This window comes from Diabrotica undecimpunctata, chromosome 1 (genome assembly GCF_040954645.1).
Source record: "Diabrotica undecimpunctata isolate CICGRU chromosome 1, icDiaUnde3, whole genome shotgun sequence".
In the NCBI taxonomy this organism is placed as follows: domain Eukaryota; kingdom Metazoa; phylum Arthropoda; class Insecta; order Coleoptera; family Chrysomelidae; genus Diabrotica; species Diabrotica undecimpunctata.
The window spans coordinates 2,691,647-2,716,996 of NC_092803.1; the positions used below are offsets into that span (position 1 = coordinate 2,691,647).

Below are 25,350 nucleotides of genomic sequence, written 5' to 3' on the forward strand. Positions count from 1 at the left end.
TACTATAACCCAGACATAATTTATTATAGGATGGCTGAAGGCCAAAAAACATATCCAAAACAAAATACATGAAGGTCGCGAACAGGACACAATTAGCGACACCACAATTTAATTTTGAGAGCGATTAGTAAGATCGCTTTTGAGTGGAGTTTAAGAAGAAGTGTTTAAAGGAAATTACAAATACTATAACCCAGACATAATTTATTATAGGATGGCTGAAGGCCAAAAAACATATCCAAAACAAAATACATGAAGGTCGCGAACAGGACACAATTAGCGGCACCACAAGGTCTGGTGACAGAAGCACACACATTCGAAAGGGCCTCGAAGTTTATATATCTTGGAACACAACTAAATAACAGCAACCTAGTAAGCATAAAGTTAAGAGAAGAATATACCTGGTGAACAGAGCTTACTTTGGACTAAAGCAGCTCTTAACATCACACATAATTAGCAGAAAAACCAAGATACTAATATATGAAACTCTTATTAAACCTGTCCTGACATACGCGTCAGAAACATGGAATATGGTAAAAAGAGACGAAGAACTGTTAGGTCGCTTTGAAAGAAGAATACTTAGGCAGGCACATATACGGAGGAGTACAAAAAAGCGGGATATGACGCAGGCACTACAATTTTGACCTGTATCAATGCTATGAAAAAAGGAACATCATTCGGTCTATTAAAATTAATAGACTAAGGTGGCTAGGACACTGGAGACCCCCAAAGACAGATGTTATATCAAAAGCCAGTAGGAACCAGGAAGAAAGGCAGGCCAAGATCTAGATTTAAAACTCAAGGCGAAGATGGCTTGAGGAATCTAGGTGTCAGAAATTGGAAAGCCAAGGTGAAAGATAGGGGGGAATGGAGACTAATTCTTGAACAGGCCAAGACCCACACAGAGTAGTGGAGCCAAAGATGATGAAGGCCAAAAAAACTGCCTGCGTAATATATTTGGTACAGACTGATTGAAATTTTAACTTTAAGAAAATTGTATTGTTACACACTAGAAATTAATACAGCAAACACAAACATACAACCAGAAAAAGAAGTCCTAAAGGGTTTGAATATAGAGCAACCATCAGCCTCAACAGGTATCTCAAAAGATTTAGAGCCACCAAAAATGCCAACAAATGAGACGAAGAGCATCCCTCATTACCCAGAGCAGAATGAAAAGAATGATATTTAAGAAAACCAATCAACAGATTCTTCCGAATCCAAAATAACTCATGTTGATACAAATTATAATATGGATCCAGTAGATGACAAAACTGGATTAATATGTAGGGATTTAGGTAAATACAATCAACTTTGGTTTCAATGTTTTAATTGTAAGCTTTGGAAACATGCTGAATCCACCAAATTGAGTTAGCTGTTTGATGTCCACAGTTTTATCCACCATGTGTTTTCATATGTGTTTTTAAATTTGATTTTCTTGAAAACGATTTAGAACAAATGTCACATGTAAAAGGTTTATCTCCAGTATGTATTTTCATATGTTCTTTTAAATTCGATTCATGCGAAAATAATTTGGAGCATATTTCACACGTAAAAGGTTGATCTCCAGTGTGTATCCTCAGATGTTTTTGTAAATTTGATCTTCGTAAAAACAATTTGGAGCAAACTTCACATGGAAATGGTTTATTTTCCGTGTGTATTTTCATATGTTGTTTTAAATTGGATCTACATGAAAACAATTTGGAGCAAATTGCACATGCAAAAGGTTTTTCTCCTGTGTGTATTCGCATATGTTCATCTAAATTTGATCTATGTGAAAACAATTTGGAACAAACTTCACATGCAAAAGGTCTATTTCCAGTGTGTATGTTCAGATGATTCTGTAAATTAGATTTTTGTGAAAACAATTTAAAGCAAATTTCACATTCAAAAGGTCTGTCTCCAGTGTGTACTCTCATATGTTTTTTTAAATCAGATCTATGTGTAAACAATTTATAACAAACTTCACATGCAAAAGGTTTATCTCCAGTATGTATTCTCATATTATGTTGTTTTAAATTGGATTTATATGAAAAAAATTTGTGGCAAACTTCACATGCAAAAGGTTTATCTTCAGTGTGTATTCTCAGATGTTTTTTTAAACGGGATCTTTGGGGAAAACTTTTGGAACAAATTTCACATGCAAAAGGCTTTTTTCCAGTATTTGCTGTTTGATATACTTTTAAATTACTTTTTCTATTTACATCTTCAGAACAAATTTCACATATAAAAACATTTTCTCCAGGGTGCACATTTATAAGTGTGTTTAAATAATTATTTGTTGAAAATCGTTTTGTGCAAATGTTACAAGTAAAATAATGTTCTTCAGTATTCACATTCATGGTTGCAGATAAATATTGGTCCAAATTGCTGTCAGTTTCTATATCTTCACAGGGAAAATCTAAAATTGTGATTATCCATCAATAATTAGTCCGGTTCTAACCTAATATAATCAAATTATAATTATATTAAGTATAGTAATACATATATTTTTTAATTATAGTGTCGAGCTCATTTACATGAAATAACAGAATTTAAGATATAATACAATCAAATATAGATGCATGTGTCTATATTCATTGGTAATACTTTAGTTATATACTATAACAAGAGGAGCACTTTAATTACTTACTTTGTTCATTTGTTTGTTTTTCTTCAAATAATACAAGTTTACCTTCATTTATTTTAGTTTTATCCTTTAAAACTAAATAATCAAATGCATCATTTGTAATTTCTCTCTTGAGCTCCTCATTAATTTCAATTTTGAAGGTATCAAAAAGAGCGTTGCCCACCTCATTATTATCTACTTCTGCTTTACACACCTCCTCACTAACCTCTTGTTTTATTTCCATGTTATCAAATTGGATTTTTTGTACTTCCATGATACTTTGATATTAAAGAAATATATAAATATAATCACTGTTACTGTGTAAGATACTATGGAAACCAATAGAGGCCTATTACAAAAGCACCAATAAATTTATAAACTGTTGATTTCGTGACTCGGAAGGCACATCCAATAAAGTATAATAAATATATTTATATTACCTATACATAATATAAATTAAACTTTACATCATATGTGCATGTGCTCACTTGATACTATAAATAACATATATGGTCATAGTATCAGCAAAGAATATCAGCACATATCAGTATCAAGTATCATGTATTCATTTGTGGACATAATATCTAGGCATAATAATAAGCGTCTATATTCTTTGATAATATGTACAGGTATATGTGGACAGTGGACATATCATATATCAACAAAATCATTTCTTGTCATCTTGTCTTGTAAAATGACAGCGTGGTGTTGCCGATCTAAAATGTTTCAAATTATTTATATTTTTAATCAGGTTACCACAGATTCTATTTTTTTTTATTACTCGATGGTTACGTGTTATGACATTATACGTCACTGTTTATGTTTAAATCACATAGTCCAGTGGCAGCGCCTAGTGTAAAGTATTATGGGTGCACACATATATACAATAAATATTTTATTATTTATTAAGTTAACATTTTAATTTAGTTTTTAAATGTTACAAGCAAGTTTTCTATTGAAAGGCAAGTCGCCTGTCTTTTTTGGGAGAAATTCTTCAATATAACCAAATCATTTTTTTTTTTATTTACAAAGAAAATAGTCGCTTCAACCACTTGGGTCATTAGCGACATTAGTTTTTACATTAGATTAAATTATATAAAGATGTATCTTTAAGAAAATTAATTAAGTCTTTGATGTTTAAATGTTCACCTAATACTGTTTTTAAACTGTTGGAAATATTGTTATTTTGTCTGTTGACTGTATATTTTCCACATTCTGTTAGATGTTTAACAGTAATGTTGATTTGACAGTATTCACACACTGGAATGTCTTCCTTATTCATTAGGTACTTATGTGTAATGTTGGTATGACCTAATCGAAGTCGAGAGATTTTGACTTGATCAGCTCTTTTTAAGTTCACTAGGCGCCACGGACTCACTGTCGATTTAATTTCTTTTAGTTTAGATTCCGATAAATTCCACTCATTTTGCCACGCACTGATCACTTTTTCTTTGACGAACTGTTTTATATCACTGGAAATAGTCTTTGACACTATTGTAGCATGATCATTTTTGTAAGCTTCCCTTGCTTGGAGGTCTGCTTTTTCATTACCTTGTATTCCCATGTGAGATGGAACCCATATAAATTTGACTTCGGAACCAGTTTCTTGTAAGGCTGCAAGTTCTTTCTTGATAAGTAAGGCTATAGGGTTCTTAGTGAATAGTTGATCAATTGTTGTTAACGAGTTTAGAGAATCTGAGATAATGACGGAGGAAGACTGTTTTGTTCTTTTGATATGAATGAGGGCTTGTAATATTGCATATAACTCTGCTGAGTATATAGAGGTGGCCGACCTTAATTTAAATTGGAAGGATGCATGTGGAGTGACAAATGCTGCTCCTACGTCGTTTGCAGATTTGGAGGCATCTGTATAAATGCAAAAACTTTCCCCGCAAGTCTCGAGTTCTTTTAAAAATGACTGTCTGATTACATTTGGTGATGTCTCTGATTTGTGATATTGGAGTAGTGTCGTATTGATCTCGGGAATCATGATTAACCAGGGAGGGGGAGTTTTTAGATTTGAAGGATAGAGGTCAGGAATTTGCAGTTGCAGATCTTTTAAATTTCTTCGGACTCTTTCATAGAAAGGTGGATCGAACTTACTTTTTTTATAAGCTTCTAGATACCGGTCCGTAAATGTATTTCGAAACACTGGGTGGAATTTGTTACTGGCAACTGAAGATGCATACGAAAGGCTTAGATACTTCCTTCGTAGGGTAAGAGGTGGTTCTCCTGTAAGACATTGGAGATTCTTAACGGGTGTGGTTCTAAATGCACCTGTGTCGATCCGAAGTGCTGTGTTTTGAATGATTTCAAGTTGATTGGTAACGTGTTTTTTAGCCGAGTCATATACAATAGCCCCATAATCTATTTTTGATCTAACAAGTGACATAAATATTTAATAATGTGGTTTCGTCGGTTCCCCATTTTTTATTTGATAATGTTTTCATTACGTTTAATCCACTTTGGCAAGACTTTTTTATTTCTGAAATATGATGTTTCCATGTTAGTTTTTGGTCGAATACCATTCCGAGAAAATTAATTTTGTCTGAGAATGCCAGCGGCTTGCCACACAGCTTTAGTGTAGTTCTTTGCATCCGGTGCCTTCTTGAGAAAATCATGCATCTTGTTTTTAGTGTGGAGAATTGTACACCTACTGATGTAGACCATATCTCTAGTTTGTAAAAACCAAATCATTGAAATTTGAAATTTTTATTTGAATCATTTGACAACATTGTGAGTGTAGTTCAGACCGATCTGACCTATAGTACCTACTTCTAAAAAAAGTTTTAACATGTTTCAATGTAGAGAAACATCGTTCTGCTTCTGCAGTTGCCATTGGTATCGTAACAAGTACTAGAATTAACATTATTTCAGAAAAATCTTCTTGTAAATTATTTTCGGTCAAAAATTTAAATAAGTGGACTGCTCCAAAAAATTTTTTAAAATCGGATCTTCTATTACCCCAGTCGCCAGAGGCGAAAATGCCACTGACCCTCTAAAAATCATACGAACAAGCTGAATTTTGCCGAGAATATTAATTTTGGGACCCCAAAAAGTTTACCACTTTTACCCCCGGGCTTCCCCCTAAAACCCACCTTGCAGGTAGCAAGGTCTAGCTGAGAAAATTTAAACAAAAATGTTTATAAGCATTTTTTGTGAAGAATGAATCGTTATCTTAGAAACAACGCTTGAAGCGACCGTCGATTTTGCCATTTTTTATGATTCTCACGAGATCAATACAATCTATCCCTTTCATTGACTGGCCACTATGAAGTTTTGATAGCTAGAGCCTAACCTTTAAAAGCTATAGCATGAAATTTTAGTTTTGCATTTTAACAACAAATGTGAGACAATTGAAAAATGCTTAAAAAACGTTGGATTTAAACTTTCAAATTAAAAAAAAAAAAAAAACTTTTTTTAAATTTAAAAAAAAAAAAAACTTTCACACAACAAACGCTCTAAAACATTTAAAACTGTTTTTCAATTACACTAGTAAGTTTTTCAAAAGAACAAAACACCCAAAATAGTCTTCTGAAATGCATTTTCCGTGACGTGTGATCGTTTGTAATGTAAAACATTATAATATCCTCGTCTATAATATATTTGGGATGCTTGGGGTGACCGCTGTCACTACTGTAATAAACCAATAATATCCACGTCTATAAAGTTAAGGGATACTTAACTCTGCGAGCGGAGACAAGGCTGACTGGTCCAACTAGTCCGAACTGACGCGATTCCGCCTTCGCGGCTTTACTAGAGGGTAGGAAAAATTGGGATAAGGGGATGAAGGACGTTCAGATGCAGGCCCTGTAAAGAGTTAGAGGTTATTGGCTTACGTTAGAAGCCGGAGAGATGTACAAAGCGAAAAAGTGTTCTCTTCTAGTGTCTACCTGAAACGGACCGGGAAAGAACCAAAGCCAATTTTCAAACTTACTATATATTAATAAATCGTAAATCTACAACTAATACAACAAGATATACGAGATAGCTAATTATTGTTTTATACACGATTTTTAAGAGACGAAAATTCGGTACTTATACTCTTTACGTTCCCGTCAGATACGATACCACGCTAACTGAGCTGAACACACCAGGACGGCGGACCGACTAGCACTCCACTGGGGCGTAGAGCACTCACTGCCTGGCCCGGTCACTACTGCCTGGTTGACCAACTTTTTTCCTTTTTATGTCCCGCAACGCATACCTTCAATTACTCGTCACAGTACCGAGGCGTCGCGCCTTACCCCTAGAGTTTTCGCTGATTATGCCATCTGCGTGTTAAAATGGATCATGCGATCGGTGTGCTTTGCTAGCTCAGCTCAATTCTTATCGCTGGTGTGTCGCTTCATTGTATTATTTTCCAAAGAAGGTCTTCACATTTCGTAATTTTTAAACATTCGGAGCTGACCTGATATCGAAACTTGTGTACAACTAGGTCGAATTTTCATTCTTTGTTTAATTTGAAATTTATACGTTAAACTATGTCGAATTTTTTTATTTAATTATATATTTAATTAATTATCATTATTCTTTTCTAGGCTAACTACCCCTTATTGTGTTTCTTTTATTTTCTTGCTATGTTGACTTGTTACATACCGGCTAACTGATTAGCGATTGCGCTCGAGGGTGGGGTTGTTTCCCTTGGGTTAAATCCTGCATATTTTATTCATATTTCAAATGTTTCATATTTGTTACCACAACTCAAAAATTGAAATTTCATGTCATAGGTTTTAAAGATTGATCTCTAAATAAGAAAATTTTACTACAGCTGGTCAATGAAAGTGATCAATTTTATTGATCTCAGGGAAATCGCAAAAACTGTATACGAAAGCTGTTCTCTTTGAATCAAAAGATATTGAATTTTTACCGTCCAGCTGATACAAATTTCGTAATTTTGTAAATAACTAATAGTCAGATACAGCATTTATTCAGACACAATGTTCAATAAGAAATTAGTCAGATATTTTCTTATTAATTTACAAAAAAACACTTATCCATCTCCTCACTGTAATGACAACAGTATAAATTGCGCGTATTTACCCCCACCTATCCTTTCGTTTCATGAGCATTTATATTCGTTGATTACACTTTTCATTACAATAGCTCTGCTAGAATTAACTTCATGTAATTCATAAGTTCCTAAAGTTAAGAGATGTTTTGATATCATTATGTGATCTGATATTTTATGTTATGATTATACACTCGCGATCATAAAATCCGGGTCATCTTGAAAATTTCAAGTTTCTTAAATATTTTTGCCTCTGTTGCAGTAATAACCTTTTTTTTGGCTGATATATTTTTTATTTGGTATCAATGTTTGTTTTGAAAGAAAAAAAATGTTTTTTTATTGTTTCTATTAAAAAAAACAGAAAACAAATCAAATTGTTGATAAACAGACATACGAAAAAAAAAAAAGGAAAATACAGAATGTGGTAAAAAATCAGTGAGATTTCAATGACCAATATCGTGTATTGCCTGCCCTTGCTCTAATAACCTCTTGCAGACGACGGGGCATACTCTCAATTTTTCTCCGGATTACATGTTGTGGTATGTTATTCCACTCTCTCACTAACAGATTCTTAAGTTTCTGTGCGTTGTTAGGAAGAGGTGTATGGGTTTGAATACGTTTTTTCAAATAGTCCCAGAGATGTTCGATGGGATTCAGGTCCGGAGACCTAGCTGGCCAGGCTACCCTCGTAATTCCAACTTCATCCAAGTATTACATACTGATCCTGGCAACATGCGGTCGCACGTTGTCCTGCATAAAAACGGCGTTTTCTCCAAGCCCTGCCATGTTGGGTATAACATGTTCTTCCGAAATCTCCGTAATGTACTTTCGTGCAGTTAGGGACCCATTTTCGATGAAGGGTAATTCTGTGTGGAAGTCGGAAGATACACCTCCCCAAGCCATGACCGAGCCTCCACCAAATGGCATTCTTGGAGCAATGCAAGCTTGTGAAAATCGTTCACCGGTTCTTCTCCAAACTCTTACACGTCCATCGGATCCAGTTAGGCAGAAACGGGATTCATCTGAGAATAACACTTTGCTTCAATCGTTAATTCTCCAATGCGCGTATTGTCGAGCAAAAGCTAGTCGTGCTACTCGAGGCACCCGGCGAAGTGGCGGTCCTCTAGCCATTAACCGAGAAGATAGTCAAGAAGAACGAAGTCTTCTTGTGACTGTTGCAACACTAAAATTGCGATTTCGTACTTCCTCTAGACGATTTTGATGCATAACCGCAGTTGAGGTCCGGTTTTGTAAAGCCTGAAACACAAAGAAACGGTCATCTAATGCCGTGGTCGTTCTTCTTCGTCCAGAGCCAGGTCGCCTGGTTAGCAAACTTGCCTCCTGAAAGCGTCGAAGCACTCGTTGAACCGTAGAAAGGCTTACGCCAACAGTTCTTGCGACTTGCCGTTGAGTGTGACCGTCTTCCACAAGTGTAACAATTTGTGCCGTTTCAACAACAGTCAAAGGCATTTTTGTTAAAAAATAAACACTAATAATGGCACTAATAAACACTAATGGTGGCAATAATAAACGTTTGTCCGTTGCATTTGAACAGAAAGTCGAAGCACAAATGAGACATTTAAAACAAGCAGCAGTTACAGGTAGCGTTCATTTTGGGAAATGTGCACTTTACCGCGAAATCGACACTATTGGAATTATTTGTTACAAAGGAAACCGCAACAATTCTCAGAAACATGTATTTGTGTTATTATTATTTACGATAAAGCTCGTTAAAAATAAAATATCGGTGATTTTCAACGTGACCCGGATTTTATGATCGCGAGTGTAGTTGCATTACTTTGTGTTTAAAACGTTTTTCTTGATGTGCAATATCATATGCTTCTTTAAACTACTCTTGAGCGTAAACTCCTTACAACAAATTTTACAACAGTGAGGTTTTTCGCTACTATGACATGTTAAATGCCGTTTAAGCGAACCCTGTTGATTAAATCTCTTAAAGCAAATGCCACACCCATACGGTTTTTCACCAGTATGCCTTAGGACATGACGTTTCATGTCACTCTTGTAGTAAAAGCGTTTAGAACAAACCACACATTCGAAAGGTTTTTCTCCAGTGTGGATTCTGGAATGACCCTTCAAATTGCTCATGGAAGAAAACTGTTTGAAACAAATATCACATTCAAAACCCAGCTCTCCAATGTGCTTTCTCAAATGGTTTTTCAAGTCGCTATTTCGAGAATACTGGTTATTGCAAATCTCACATTTGAAAGGTTTTTCTCCAGTATGGATTCTAGAATGACTCTTCAAATTGGGCTTGGTAAAAAACTGTTTAAAACAAATATCACATTTGAAACGTATCTCTCCAGTGTGTATTCTCAAATGACTTCTTAAGCCGCTGTTTCTGGAATATTGTTTATTGCAAATCTCACATTCGAAAGGTTTCTCGCCAGTGTGCGTTCTTAAATGGTCTTCCAAATGTTGCTTAAACGAAAATCGAAAACGACAAATTGTACATTCAAAGGGTCTTTCTCCTGTATGGATTTTTAGATGACGTGTCAAATTACTCTTGTTGGAAAATTGTTTTGAACAAATCTCACATTTAGAAAGTTTATTGCTAGTCGGCGACTGGACATCACTTTCTAAATCGTTATTATAGTAGTTATTTTTTTCTTCAGCCTGCCGTAATGTTGCCAAAATGCTATTACCATTCTCGAGAAAACCTAAAAAACAACACAAACTTTATTAGTTAGATTTTCTTACTACTACATTAGAAAATGAAATAATAGTTGATGTCATATTAAGGGGATATATGACCACTTATTTTTTGTTGTCATTTTAAACAAATTTACTTACATAAAAACTCAAGATTTACACAAGCGATTAAATTTACACATGTTGTGGACGAAAACAAACAATTCAAACAGACAATTCAAAAAATGCATAGTTATCTTGTTGACTAAAAAAGTCTTATACCTTTAACCAGGAAAAGTGCCACATAGATGTTTACTTTCAACTTCATAAGATGCCGGTAAGATATCATTCATTTGGCAGTAAAATAAGTATTTTTATTCCGCAACAATGACACTTTTCAGTTATGCTCTGACGTTCGAAGTGGACGTATCACTATTTATCACGAAAACTATTGTATTTCGAGAAGTGTCCTAGGTATTTTTTCGGCGTTTGCAGTGAGTAGGTTTCTTATTACATTTTAAAAAAATTATAGTAATATTTTGAGTTATGTCCTTATTCGTAAAGTGTTTGATAAAATAAATCTTACGTTTTTGTTTTTTTTTTCGACATGTGACACTTTTCTCAAAAAATATATGTTAGTAGTTATCATCACTGTTGAAGTATTTAGAGTAATGACTCTTTTCTCGAATATTTTTATCTACTTTTTTTTGTGGATAAATGAACATTTTAATTATACTTTTAGATGCCTTACCACAACAGATCTCATCTTGTTAAAATGGCCAACAAATGTAAACCAGATGATATAAACAATGAAGAATGGAAAATTACAAGCAAAGAATCAGATGAAGATATTAATGTTATTTATAAGTCGTTATTGATTATTTGGAAAATCATAATTGTGTGCAACCCATAGACTTTCTTTTTGGACGAAACGTGCATTTATTCAAAGTGAAATAAAACAATTTTCTGGCAAGATAACATTGTTAAAAGTGTACGTAAACCAGAAGGATATAACGGTAAACGTTTTATAATTGATTACGTTAGTTCTTTAAAAGGATTTGTTACCGAAGCAAGTTTATTACTTCGCGTTGACCACAAACAAGATCAAGTATGACGCAAAACTCACAAAACCTGAATTATTACAAATTGCAAAAATTCACAGAAGAGAATGTGTATATAATTGATGAGCTATTAAGAGAACACGGTCATGAAGCGTAGAGACTACCTCGTTATCACTGCAAATTCAACGCTATTGAATTATTTAGGTCAAACTGCAAGTCACATTATTATAGGTATAGTGCTGATATAAATATGTGGAAAGAGGCACTAAGCCAATGTAACACAAAAATTTGGGAAGAATGTGTGAGATATACTCATGAAAATATTAAAAATTGGTATATCCGTGAAAAAAATATATTTGACATTAACATTCAACCAATTATAATAGACACTGGTAATATGAGTAGTTCAGATTGTGACACTGAAGAAATCTTAAATTTATAATTGTATATGTTTAAATAAATATTTAAAATAAATTGTTTTTTTACCCAACTCAAAAGATTTTTATTTTCACTTTATTATAAATATATATATATATATATATATATATATATATATATATATATATATATATATATATATATATAGGTTTCTTTATTTGAATTTTGTTTTGTCAATTTTTGTATGTACATTTTTTTAAATTTAGTTTGACAGCATGTGTAACCTGCATGTAATGGGATAGTGAAGCGCAACATATAGCCACTTCTATTCAAATGTCAACCTCACCTGCTCGTATGATGATCTAGATCATCGTCTTCTGGTATATCCTGCTAGATAACTAACGAGGCTCTGACGTCAGAGTGTTTGCTGGGATAAGCAATCCACCATTTACTGGCCAACGGCTTAGGGCAGATGAGCTAGTAAGTGGAAGGACACTCAGTTGTACTGAGACTGAGAAATTGGTCTCGAAGGCGGAAGAACCAAGAAAGTGGTCAACGGCATCAGCATGCAGAAGGCAACGAGAAACCACTGCATTAAAGGTCCCTGATGACATCTCTAGTATAAATTATAATGGCTAGTGCTATTTGCACAAGAGACATTATTGATTATGGTAACCGGAGACCATATAATAATACCCGTTTATGATAATAAGAACTAGAGAACTTTAAGGCACAAACAGAAACGCGAAAGTTCTACAAGAGGATTAACCAGAACAGGAAAGAATTCAAACCTAGATTATCAATCGTTAGAAATAGAACAGGGGAGATCATTGGTGATCAGGACCAGATAATAGAAAGATGAGCAGAAAACTTCGAGGAAAGGCTAGAAAGGCTAGGCTAAGAGGTGAGACATGGCTCCACGAATCAGAAATCCAACTCGAGCACATTGACGATGAAAGAAAGAAAGTTAACATCCCAACAGAGGTAGAAGTCATCCAAGCTATACAGAAATTGAAAGAAAACAAAGCTCCTGGGGCAGATGGCATTCCTTCAGAACTTTTAAAGCATGGCAAAAAAACCTGACATACTGTATATGTAGGCTGGTAAAACTGATCTGGAATCAAATAAAGTTGCCAGAAGACTGGAATGTAGGTATAATTGTACCTATCCACAAGAAAGGAGATCATACAATATGTGACAACTACAGAGGAATAACCCTCCTAAACGTAACATACAAAATATTGGCATATTTTCTTTACGACCGACTATCGGGATATTGTGAAGACATAATAGGTAAATATCAGTGTGGGTTTCGTAAAGAAAGATCAATGACCGATCAAATATTCCTTCTAAGGCAAGCTCTGGAAAAAACATATGAGTATGGCATTGATACTCATCACCTGTTTGTTGATTTTAGATGTGCCTATGATAGTGTTGAAAGAAACGCACTGTACAAGGTCATGATAGAATTCAGCATACCAGTACACTTAGTAAAATTGGTGAACGCGACCCTCTCAAGAGTCGACTTTAAAGTTAGAGTGCAGAACGGAGTTTCTAGAACGTTCCAGTCTCAGATAGGACTTAGACAAGGAGACAGCCTATCATGCCTTCTATTCAATATTGCACTAAAGAAAGTTATAAGAGAATCTGGAATAACAACGCCGATGACATCGACATTATTGCAAGAAGAAAAGCGGACGTGGTCGAATCATTCAAGTCGCTTGAAGCAGCAACAAAAAGAATGGGACTAGAGGTTAACACTAGTAAGACGAAATTTATGAAAGTATCAAATTATATACAAGCAGCACAACCCGAAAATCTAACGATCGGAACATATACTTTCGAAGGAGTAAGAGAGTTTATATACCTACGCTCACAAATTAATCAGAATATTGCAGTAAGTGTAGAAATTAACAGGATAACTATTACGGATTAAAAAATTTTTTTAACAACAAGTCTAGTTACAAAAAGAACGAAACTAGTAATATACAGAACTTTTATCAAGCCCATCCTCACCTACGCGTCGGAAACATGGACGATGACAAAGAGCGATGAAGAACGTTTAAGATGCTTTGAACGTAAAATCCTCCGGCATAACTATGGAGGAGTACAGGAGGGCGGATTATAACGTAGACGCTATAATTTCGAACTTTACCGCCTGTATAACAAACCTGATATGATTAGGTCCATCAAAATAAACCGGCTGCGGTGGTTAGGTTACATAGAGAGAATGAATGAGATGGAGCCGCCAAAACATATTTAAAACCAAAGAATATATGGAGTGAGAAGGAGAGGCAGACCCAGAGCGCGATTTAAGGATCAGGTGGCTGAAGACTTGAGAAGGTTGGGAGTACGAAACTGGAAAGCCAAGGCGAAGAATAGGAGAAATTGAGACTTATCATTGACCAACCCAAGATCCACCATGGGTTGTGGAGCCAATGATGATGATGAATCGGAGACCAAAATCCGGCAGGGAAGGGCAACCATCAGAACGCAAGGCCTCCTCGGTCGTCAACATACGAAACCCCTGCACAAAAAACAAACAAAAAATACTCAACCCTCTCAGATAAAAATAGCTATCTAGAATGTTATTTAAGAGAAAGAGAGGCTCAATATAGATATACTTGGGGTTAGCGATGTAAAATAGTCAGATACAACATAGGTCAGAGGTTAAAAAACAGTGGATGACAGAAGAAATACTATTACAGATGACAGAAGAAATACTATTACAGATGGAAGAAAGAAGGAAATATAAAGGAAAAAATCTACGGAAGTATAAAGAAATACAACGAATAATTAAGGAAAAAATCAAAACAGCTAAGGAAATCTATTTGATGAAACAATGTAAAGAGATAGAAGAACTAGAAACAAAATATGATATGAGAAATATGCACAAAAAAATAAGAGAAGTGACTGGAATGGGTCGAAATAGACAGCAAGGACACATAAAAGACAAAAAAAGAGTACTACTAATAGATTAAAAAGACGATGGGAGGAGTACGTTAGAGAACTTTTCCAAGAAGAAAGAGATGAAATGCAGAAAATACAAGAATTAAATCCTTTAGAGAGATAAAAGATCACGATAGATGAAATCAAATATGCTATCAAAAACTCTAAAGACAATAAGACAGCTGGATTAGATGAAATACCAGTAGCACTGTTAAAACTAGTGGAAGAGGGTAACTTGGAAGTATTGGCAGATTTATTCAACAACGAGGACTATTTGCCGTCAACATATTGATTCAGCGATGTCCGGATGTAAACGTTGATCTACACCTGTGCTTTGCTGACTACGAAAAAGCTTTCGATAAAGTAAGACATGAAAAACTAATATCAATACTTATGAACAAGTGCATTGACAATAAAATCATATAGTGCAAAAATTATATTGGAACCAAAGTGCCGTAGTTCAAATCGATGGGCAACAATCAGAAGAAATGAAGATCTGTAGAGGAGTTAGACAGGGATGTGTTTTATTTCCACTTTTGTTTAACTTATAGTCTGAAGAAATTTTCCAAAACACGCTCAATAATATTAAAGCGGGAGTTAACGTTAATGGAAAATTAATTAACAACTTACGATATGCAGACGACACTGTGATCATAGCAACGAGTATAGAAGATCTACAACATCTTATAGAAAGCTTAAGTATGAATAGGGCTGAGATGGGAATTACTATAAATGCTAAAAAAAACGAAGTACATGCTATTACAAAAAGACCACGAAATATACATCATCTATTGAGAATCAATGGTAACGTGATAGAACATGTAGAAAAATATCATTATTAGGGAACTTTGATCAATGAAACCAATGATCATACTGCAGAAATAAAAGGCGAATAGAGATTGCCAGATCAGCATTTATACGAATAAAGCCACTCCTAACGTGCAAAAATCTAAATTTGGAGATCAGACTACGTACCATTCGCTGTTATATATTTTCAATATTAATATATGGAGCTGAGACTTGGACATTAAAAAAAATGTAATTTAAAAAGAATCAAGGCTTTCGAACTCTAGTTATACCACAGAGTATTAAAAATATCATGGACTAATAGAATTGCAAACAAAGAAGTACTGGAGAGGGTTGGTAAAGGAACAGAACTAATCACCACTATATAAACCAGAAAGCTGGAATACCTAGGCTACGTGATGAGGGGACCAAAATATGAAATTTTGAGACTCATAATACAGGGAAAGATTCAAGGAAAAAGATCTGTTGGTCGAAGAATCTACGTGATTGGTATCAATGCAGATCTATTGATTTGTTTTGGGCAGCAAGTTCAAAAATAAAAAGTCATTATAATTGCCAACGTTCGTAGGGAGACGGCACTCTAAGAAGAAGTAACTTGCATCTAATCTTATTGTTTATTACAGTTTTAGTAATTTTATATGAATAATACCCGTTAAGAGGCTTAAAGTCATTAATTAATTCTGGAAACCATATTTAACACTAAATAACCAAAATGATCAAGATGACAGAGCCCTGAGGTAGATTTCTATTCAGTTTTTTAGATCATAACTCATATATTTGCATGTATGCAATGAAAACACTTTGTTTACTACGGTTTAAACATTTATTTACTTTAGATATTATTGGATAAGTTATATGTTTCCAAAAATTTTAAAGTCACGTTCATAAATGTATATCCAGTTTTCTAAATGCAATAAATAAATTAAAACATAAGTATAAAAATTTCCATTTTAATATTAGCCATTTTCTATTTGGCTCATACGTTTTAGTTTATTTTTATAATACAAATGATAGCAATGTGCAAAGATCCAGCAGATCTACTGTAGATCAACACATTATTGTCTGACTTTTCTTATTATTAATACTTGTTGGGATATTTCATGCCCAATTTTTACTGCGGTTCTCTAATTGTAGTAGGAGACGTCTTCGTCAGGAAAACATCAGATTTCTGTACTGCGCTCGATCAGCACATTTTAGGTCGTCCGACAATCCATTCTTGCGATAAACGCTTTAAATAAACGCAATCATAACAATTTCGGTTAGGGGGAGCAACCAGATGGAGAAGGCTTATCTTTAGCATGATTTTGCAAATGTTTAGTTAAAGATCTTTTCTCTCGAAAATTCTTCGAACAAATTTCACAACTAAATGGTTTTTCTCTAGTATGCAATAAATTATGGCTCTTCAATTCTCCCCCCAGTCGAAATTGCTTAAAACAAATCTCGCATTTATAAGGTTTTTCTCCTGTATGGATTCTCATATGCTTTTTTAACAGAGAATTTGTTGTAAACATCTTCGTACAAATTTCACAACCAAAAGGTTTATCATCAGTGTGATACTGCATATGAGTTTTCAAAGCACTTTTCTGTCTAAAATTCTTCGAACAAACATCACAACTGAACGGTCTTTCTCCGGTATGCAATAAACTGTGTCTGCTTAATTGTCCCATTTGCGTAAACTCCTTGGAACAAACTTCACATTTGTACGGTTTTTCTCCAGTATGATTTCGCATGTGCACCTTTAGATGAGAATTTGTTGTGAACTCTTTAGCGCAGATTTCACATGTTAACACTTTATTCCCGGTATGCGTTCGCATATGCACCCTTAAAGAAGAATTTGACGAAAAGTGTTTGGAGCAATATTCACATACATAAGGTTTTGCTTCCGTGTGGAATCGTACATGTTTCTCTAACAAGCTCATCTCTGAAAACTGGTTGAAACAAATTTCGCATTTGAAAGGTTTGTCACTACCGTGCATACTAATTTTGTGACCTGCTACATGAGTAGGTCGTGAAAACCGTCTGAAACAAATATCACATTCATAAGGTTTGTCTCCGGTGTGCAGATGGTTGTGCAACTTTAACTTATATTTTGTTGGAAATCGTTTCGAACATATTTCACATTCGAAAAGTCTTTCTCCTGTATGCGTTAGCATGTGGTTATTTAAATTACTCTTGTGTCTAAACCAATTCAAACAAAATTTGCACTGGAATGGTTTTTCTCCGGTATGCAAAAGCATATGCGTCTTTACACTACTTTTCTTTTTAAACTGTTTCAAACAAACTTTGCATTTCAGAGGGTCATCACTTAAATTACTCATTTTTATATTTTGGTCTTCTTTGAATACATTGAATGAGTCATTTTGTAAATCTTCATATAAGGAACCTAAAACGATAATTATCTATTAATTGTAATGTATATGAATAGATTTTCATTTTATATATGGAAAAAAGTTCCAGTCTTAATACTTTTCTTTGCTCCTTTTTGTGTAAACAATTTATTGGTGTAAACATTTCATAGTGGTTCTGACTCAAGTATTGTTTTTTCCGCATTAAACTATTTATTTTCCTATCAGCATTGCGTGAAACGACTTTCTTATATGATTTAAGTTGTTGGAAAGTAAGTAAGTAATCACCGTTAAACGAAGCATTCATTTTTTTGTGCGTGTGAAGAGCTGCATTGTAAAAAAAACAAACCAAGGAGAAACACGTTTATTGATTGCGAATTTCTTATATCTAGCGAATTTCAAAATACCATCTTTTATATTTGATACAAACGATAGATACTCTTTACCTTTAAAAAAACTGTACTAAGGAAAAGAATAAAATTAAAAGCTCACTACAAACAGACTTTAATTTACCAAATACCAACGATTTTGTTGCTTGACCTTTTAAAACATTAGGATACTTTCTTAGGAGAACGATGGAACAACATTTTATACGCTGATGATACTGTCATTTTTGCAGACAGTCTTGAAGGTCTGCAGACACTTGTCTCCAGGGTGACAGAAGTAAGTAGCAGGTTTGGGCTTGATTTTAACATAAAAAAAACCAAATACATGGTTATAAGCAAAAATAGGATACCACCTGGTCAATTACTAGTTAACCAACAACCTATAACCCAAATCACCAACTTTTGTTATCTGGGTGCAAACTTAAATGAACAGTGGGACCAATCGACGGAAATTAAGATAAGGATCGAGAAAGCAAAATCAGCTTTCGTCAAAATGAAAAAAATCTTTAACAGCCACGATATAAAATTGGAAATAAAAGTTCGTTTACTAAAATGCTACGTATTCTCCGTTCTTTTATATGGCGTGGAGTCATGGATCTTAACTGAAGCATCACTGAAGAGACTCGAACTATTTGAGATGTGGTGCTATAGACGCATGTTGAGGATTTCCTGGATAGACAGAGTTACCAACGAAGAAGTACTACATAGAATGGGTAAAGAGCACGAACTAGTCGTAACCATAAAACGTCGCAAACTGAATACCTGGGCCATATAATGCGCAGTGAACAACGACATGACCTACTTCGGACCATACTGCAAGGTAAAGTGCATGGGAAAAGAGGTCCAGGACGAAGAAGAATATCCTGGCTGCATAACCTGCGAAAATGGTTTAACTTAACCACTACTGGACTTTTCAGGGCAGCAGTCAACAAAGTCAGAATAGCCATGTTAGTGTCCAACATCCATAACGGATAGGCACCATAAGAAGAAGAAGAACCAACTATGGGTATAATAAATAATAACATTGGTTAACTTCTTTTTTAATTTAAATTTTTAGATGTGATTCGATTAGGTTCTATTTTGTTATTAAAAACTTAAATTCAATATATTTACGCAAAAATTCTGAAGTATACTCTTATTAAAATTTAAATTCAATATATTTACTCATGGATTGTGCTGATTCAGCAATATTAATAACTAGCAACAAATAAATAATGTTCCTAGTTTTATGAATAGATTTTTAGATCTTGCTCTGATTATACAGGGTGAGTTATAACTATTGGGACATAGACTAAGGACAGGTTATTTGGACCAAAATATGGCTATTGGGCCAAATATGCCTTAATAAAACGTTACTGAGAAAAAAGATACAGGGTGTTAAAGTTAATTTTTGTTTTTCGTTTTTTGCTAATAGTTTCCCTGTATATTTATAAATTGCTATTAAAATTTTCACAGAGGCATAATCTTAGACAAGAAATAGTATTTTATTTACAATTTTACGTTTTGTCATAGAGGGCGCCACGTGGATCATTCCTAATGATCAAATTGAGTCTAAACTTTTTCTGATGAAACTTTTTAGTAATTTTTATTAAAAAATATGACGTAAACATCATTTTTACGTAAAATTTGTACTCTTGTTTAAACATGATAATTTCAACCGTTTTCGATAAAAACGCAGTCGAACTGCTTAGAGTCTTAAAAAAGGATTTCAAATATTATTTCATTTATGAAAAGTATGCTTTGGACTGTCAGATAATTGTTGTTGGTAAATGTCATTTGTTCAGAGTAAATTATTTTTGATGTGAAAGTGTAGTGTAATGTTGCATTTTTAAAAGTAATTATTACTTTTTTTGATTGAAATGCCTCGTCACAATCATTTTACTAATGAAGAAATGCGAGATATGATTTGCGTATAAGCACAAGAAAATTTTTGCGGTCGCTCCGCAGCCAGAAGGTATGGAATGTTATACGCAAACAGAAGGCAACCTGTTTCCGTTTCCTTAAAACGGAATTTTCTTATCGAAGTTATGTACTTATAACGCCATTTTTGTAATCTATGAGATTCCATAATTACTTGTCTTTTGTCAATTATACGATATCGTAAGCCCATACTTTTCAAAATTTTCCATAAGCTGGTGAGGCTACAGCTTATTTTGGTTTCGTCAACATTGAGCCGTTGCTTCAGAGCTCTTAATGTAGGTATGCGTTGCTCTTCGTACATGGTATAGACTTTTCGACGTATCAAGTCCTTATCGGCTTCGTCCATACATTTGGTGGAACTGGAATCTTTACGTTTTTTTCTTGTTTCTATGGGATTTGATGTAATTCTTTTTACTGTGGTCAGAGGTATTTTAGTCAAATCGCATATTTCACTCGCAGCGGAAGTTGTGTCAAGTCATCTTTTAAGTAAGGTACTGTATATAGTTTTTACAATTTGCTTTGCATCTACAGATAAATGTTTCTTCTTTACCGAAATATTAGAAGAAGCCCCATTATTATTATCATCCCACGGACGCCACATAATGATAGAAAACGTAATGAATAAAAAGAGTAATACTACGTAACACTTCCCGTGATACATAAAGACGAAAAAATTTTATCAAGAACTCGTATTTAAATACTGGTTGGTGTTCAGTTCCATAAACTTATTATATAAATACGTCGCGCACTACCATCGAATTCGAAAAACCCTCTTATCAGTACATTTTCGTCAATATAAGCCTTATCTGTATTAATGAAATTATAATGAGTTTAGATTGTACGCAATTAAATCAACATTAAGAAATGAAGATTGACAAATTTTACCAGGAAACATATTTAAATTTTACCTGAAACCAGGCCTTTTATACTACTATCAGTTAACCCAGGATGTTTATAGTCAATACTAAATGAAGTCAACCATTTACTGCTAAACAAACTTTATATACATATAACTATGCTCAAGGTAACCACTGGCATCTTTATCATTTAATTTTTCGTTAGAACTGTTCCTCATTATTCTTATGTCAGGATATTAGAAATGCTTTTAATGTTTTTTATAGTAAAAGTTACACATTTTTGAATTGTTCTATTCCTAAAACCAAAATTAGGGCTAGCAACTCTACATCCAAGTTTCCGAACTGGTCCACTCAAGATTTGGTCCATAAAATTAAAAAGAAAAATAGACTTCGTCATTTGCATTTGAAATAAGACTCAGGGAGCCCAAAGAGTGTTGAATTTCAGTTCTTAAGAATTGATATTAAAAATCAAACCAAATATGAGTATATGTTACACACACATTCACTTGAAAACTATCTAATTGCTGACCTAAACAAATTATGCACTCTCTTTAAGTCAAAATATAAAAATAGTGGAATTCCCATAGAAATGACATTAAACGACTCAAGTTTAATACACCATCTGATATTGTAAAGTGTATGATACATCTGACTGCACACATTGTCAATCTCACATTACTGGGTGGGGTTCATTTACCTTTAAATATATCACAGCATTGGATTTTGTAAATAGTATTAAAAAACTTAATCCCAAAAAATCTACAGGCCCTGATGAAATACCACCCTATATCTATAAGTGATTGGCAGAACCCTTGGCTAAACCTCTGGCATTTTTGTTTAATATGTCGATTAAACAAGAATATTTTCCAGATATCTTAAAAATGGCAACAATTTCTCCAATACGTAAAAAAGATAAAAACAATGACATTCAAAATTATATGCCTATCAGCCTGTTTAATAGTATTGCTAAGATTTTTTACAGCATCCTTTATGATGATATTATGTAAGCATGTTGAGAGTAAAATAAGCAAATTCCAACATGGTTTTGTAAGTCACAAATCAACAGTAACAAACCTCTGTGTTTTCTCTGAACATATTACTACAGCTATTGAAGCACGGGAGCAGTTGAATGATCTGTATAAACTGGTACAGTTTGATCTCTCAAGAAAAGCTTTTAATGTGTTAAAATCTTATTTTTCAGATAGGAAAAATACAGTAAAAGTAGGTAATTGTTTTTCTCCCCAATATGTGTCATCCTCAGGAGTTCCATAGGAGATCAAACTTGAACCATTGCTCTCTATTTTATTTATTAATGACTTGCCAGACTGTATTAAATTTTGCAACAGCTTAATGTATGCTGACGATTTTAAACTTGTTAAAACAATCTCTAATAAGAAAGATGCAATTGCAGGATGATCTAAGGTAAATTATTCAATGGTTCAATGATTCGAAAATGACTCTTAATGTTAAAAACTGTGCAGTAGTTTCATATACTTGAAAACGTAATAGTGTTATTGAAGATTATTATATTAATGGCGATTGAGTGGATATAGTGAGTGTTACGAAAGATATTGGAGTTACATTTAAATCAAACATGAGGTTCAATATACACTTTTGTGAAATGACTAACATAGCCTATCATATCTTGGGTTTTGTTATTAGAAATGGCAATAACTTCAGAATAAGCCCAATTATAAAACTATGATGCCCTGATGAGACCATATATTATGGAATATGCTTCAAATATCTGGTCTATTGCATTTTCAAACTCAGGAATGATTGAAAAAGTTCAAAAATGATTTTTAAGATTTCTATATGTAAGGAAAAATAAGGAATATCCATATATGCTCTCATACAGGGTAATTTTAGATTTATTTCAGTTGTAGCCACTTGCCACTAGAAGAAACAGTCTGGCCATTATGTGTATATACTTAATTGTTAACAGAATTAAATACACAGACTGTGATTTAATTGAGTTTATTTACCTTAGAGTATCTAAGAGTAGGTTAAGAATGACCAACCTAGATCTATTTTTTACAAATTCCTAGAGAAACATGTCACCAGTAAATAATATGTTAAAAATTTGTAATGAAGTATTTAATAGACTGACTCATGTAGATATATTTAATGTAAAAATCAGTCAACTTGATTCACAGTGAACTTGATTGATGATTGGTTTTTTTGTGGCTTATCTAAGTTAAATGTTATGTTTATATGGGATTAAGTCACAAGTGATTATAATGAAAATTAGATTTTATAACTGCTGTTTGACATTTCAACTTCAACTCCACTCATTTTTTTAAATTGTTTCCAAAAAAAAGTTATTTTAAAAAATAGTGAGGTGTTGTTATAATTGAAAGTTGTTTTTCCCCTATGCGAGAAATATGTATCTCTTTCTTGTCATAGCAACAAAAAGAAGATGCAAGCAGCATACAACGAAGAGTAGCTGCAAATGTGCCCAGATACATAACTGAACGCTACCTATGCAGAGATCTAGAACAAATAAGGGTAAACGATATGATGGAAGAAAAAAACAGAATAAGATTCTCTCAGCTAGAATACCATCCAAACCAGATCATGTGAGAGATATTAAGGGATATGTACCACAGATGGAAGTATAGAAGACCCAAACAACAAATATATAATAAAGTACAGATAATCGTAGCTCTAGTAGGTTAAGGATTAGGATTTGATTTGTAATTTTATTAAATGCAAGGATTTAATGTGATCTCCCAGGTGTTGATGGAACAGAAGTAAAGTCTTGTTCAGTCACTGTATATACCAAAAAGTAAGTATTGCATAAAAAGATACTAAGTGCCCTTGTGCTATATTCCTATAATTTAGCTATACATAGCAATTTCTCTTAACAAGTAATATATGTCAATAATTTTTTGCTTAAATTTATAATAATAATGACTACTTATGAGCACCCGTGTTTGGTTATATAGAATAACATGTACTAGTATAGTTTCTTAAACAATAATTATCAAGAAAACATTAAAATTTGAGCTTTTCTTTACTTTTTTGACACAAAAACTTAAGGATTTTACAGCATTCACATTGCATTTCAATCATTTCTTAATTATTGAGCAATGGATTTATTAAAGGTATTATCAAAGAATATAGACGTTTATAAGCGTCTATATTCTTTGGTACTATATATAACAATATTAACATATTGTAATTTTGCATATTAAATTTCAACACTTTCACATGAAATTATACATACCATGGTGATCTCTGGGATTTTCTTCCAACGAATTAACATTGCCACTTTGATTTTGTTCAACTTTTACGTCTAATTCCGTTTTTATTTGACTTGCATAATTATCATAATTGTAAAAATATAAGTCTGGAACCTCTTCTTTGATTTCAGTTTTTATAGTCAAATTGGGAATTTCATTACATTCCATTTTTATTTCCGCAGGTGTATCATAAATTTCATTTTTTATTTCTTTCTCCATTTGACTGGAATTACTTAATATATATTTAATACAAAAATAAAACTCAGTAATTCAATATTTTCTTGTGATGTGATTACACGTTTTGTTTATTGTTTGACAGTCGACAGGAATTACAGAATAGCAGCGGCGGATCAATAACTGAGGACATAAATTATAAACACAGTATAGATAACAACCTTTTATTTTATATATATTTATATATATATATATATATATATATATATATATATATATATATATATATATATATATATATATACCTATATTTTATATATATATATATATATATATATATATATATATATATATATATATATATATATATATATATTTTATATTAACAACAATTATTTTTTGTAAATAAAATCATTGAAACTTGCTCATTTTACAATTGTTTTATTTTCAGACTATACGTTTTACAATAGTATTGGTTTTTTCCGCATTATTCCGCAACTATTTATTTTCTTATCACCAATGCATGAAATTATTTTCTTATAAGATTCAAGTTGTTAGAAAGTAAGTAAGTAATCACTGTTGTGCGAAGCGCCCATTTTTTTTGCATGTAAAGAACTGCATTTTAGAAAAAACAAAAAAATAAGAAGGAAGTGTTAAAAGGTTTTTTTAGGGAGCTTAAAATTATTATTACTTTTTTAGAGAAGCACAGGTAAGACACACTGATTAACGGATCTTCTTTTTGCTGATTGGTAAATTACCTTTAAAAATATCATATATGCTGCCCATTCCAGAGTTATTCTCCTTGGCAACTAACCAGTTTGATTCTTCTTCTTGTACATTAGCAATTTTGCTTGTCCATTCTACTCATGCGATTCATTCCTTTTTTTTTCTATTTAGTGTAAACTCTTTTACACTAAACGGAACATATGGAACGGCGTTTACTACTCCACGTAGTGTGTG

At 33.2% G+C, this 25,350-nt stretch overlaps 2 protein-coding genes across 3 annotated transcripts; both read right to left on the reverse strand.

Annotated features, from left to right (window-relative positions):
* Positions 1-807: 807 nt before the first annotated feature.
* On the reverse strand, positions 808-3,352 carry LOC140437470 (uncharacterized). The gene is made up of 2 exons (XM_072527023.1): positions 2,630-3,352; positions 808-2,398 (listed from the first exon to the last, which is right to left on the reverse strand). Exons 1-2 carry the CDS (start codon positions 2,877-2,879, stop codon positions 1,392-1,394), a joined length of 1,257 nt encoding a protein of 418 aa, XP_072383124.1. The 5' UTR covers positions 2,880-3,352; the 3' UTR covers positions 808-1,391.
* A 3,269-nt stretch (positions 3,353-6,621) lies between these two features.
* LOC140443989 (uncharacterized) lies at positions 6,622-24,545 on the reverse strand. 2 transcript variants are annotated; one of them, XM_072535559.1, is made up of 2 exons: positions 24,201-24,545; positions 6,622-10,297 (listed from the first exon to the last, which is right to left on the reverse strand). In XM_072535559.1, the coding sequence occupies exons 1-2, from the start codon at positions 24,433-24,435 to the stop codon at positions 9,411-9,413; spliced, it is 1,122 nt and encodes a 373-aa protein (XP_072391660.1). In that variant the 5' UTR covers positions 24,436-24,545; the 3' UTR covers positions 6,622-9,410. The 2 variants fall into 2 exon arrangements, with proteins under 2 accessions (XP_072391660.1, XP_072391652.1); XM_072535551.1 differs by lacking the exon at positions 6,622-10,297 and adding an exon at positions 16,258-17,846.
* Positions 24,546-25,350: the final 805 nt, after the last annotated feature.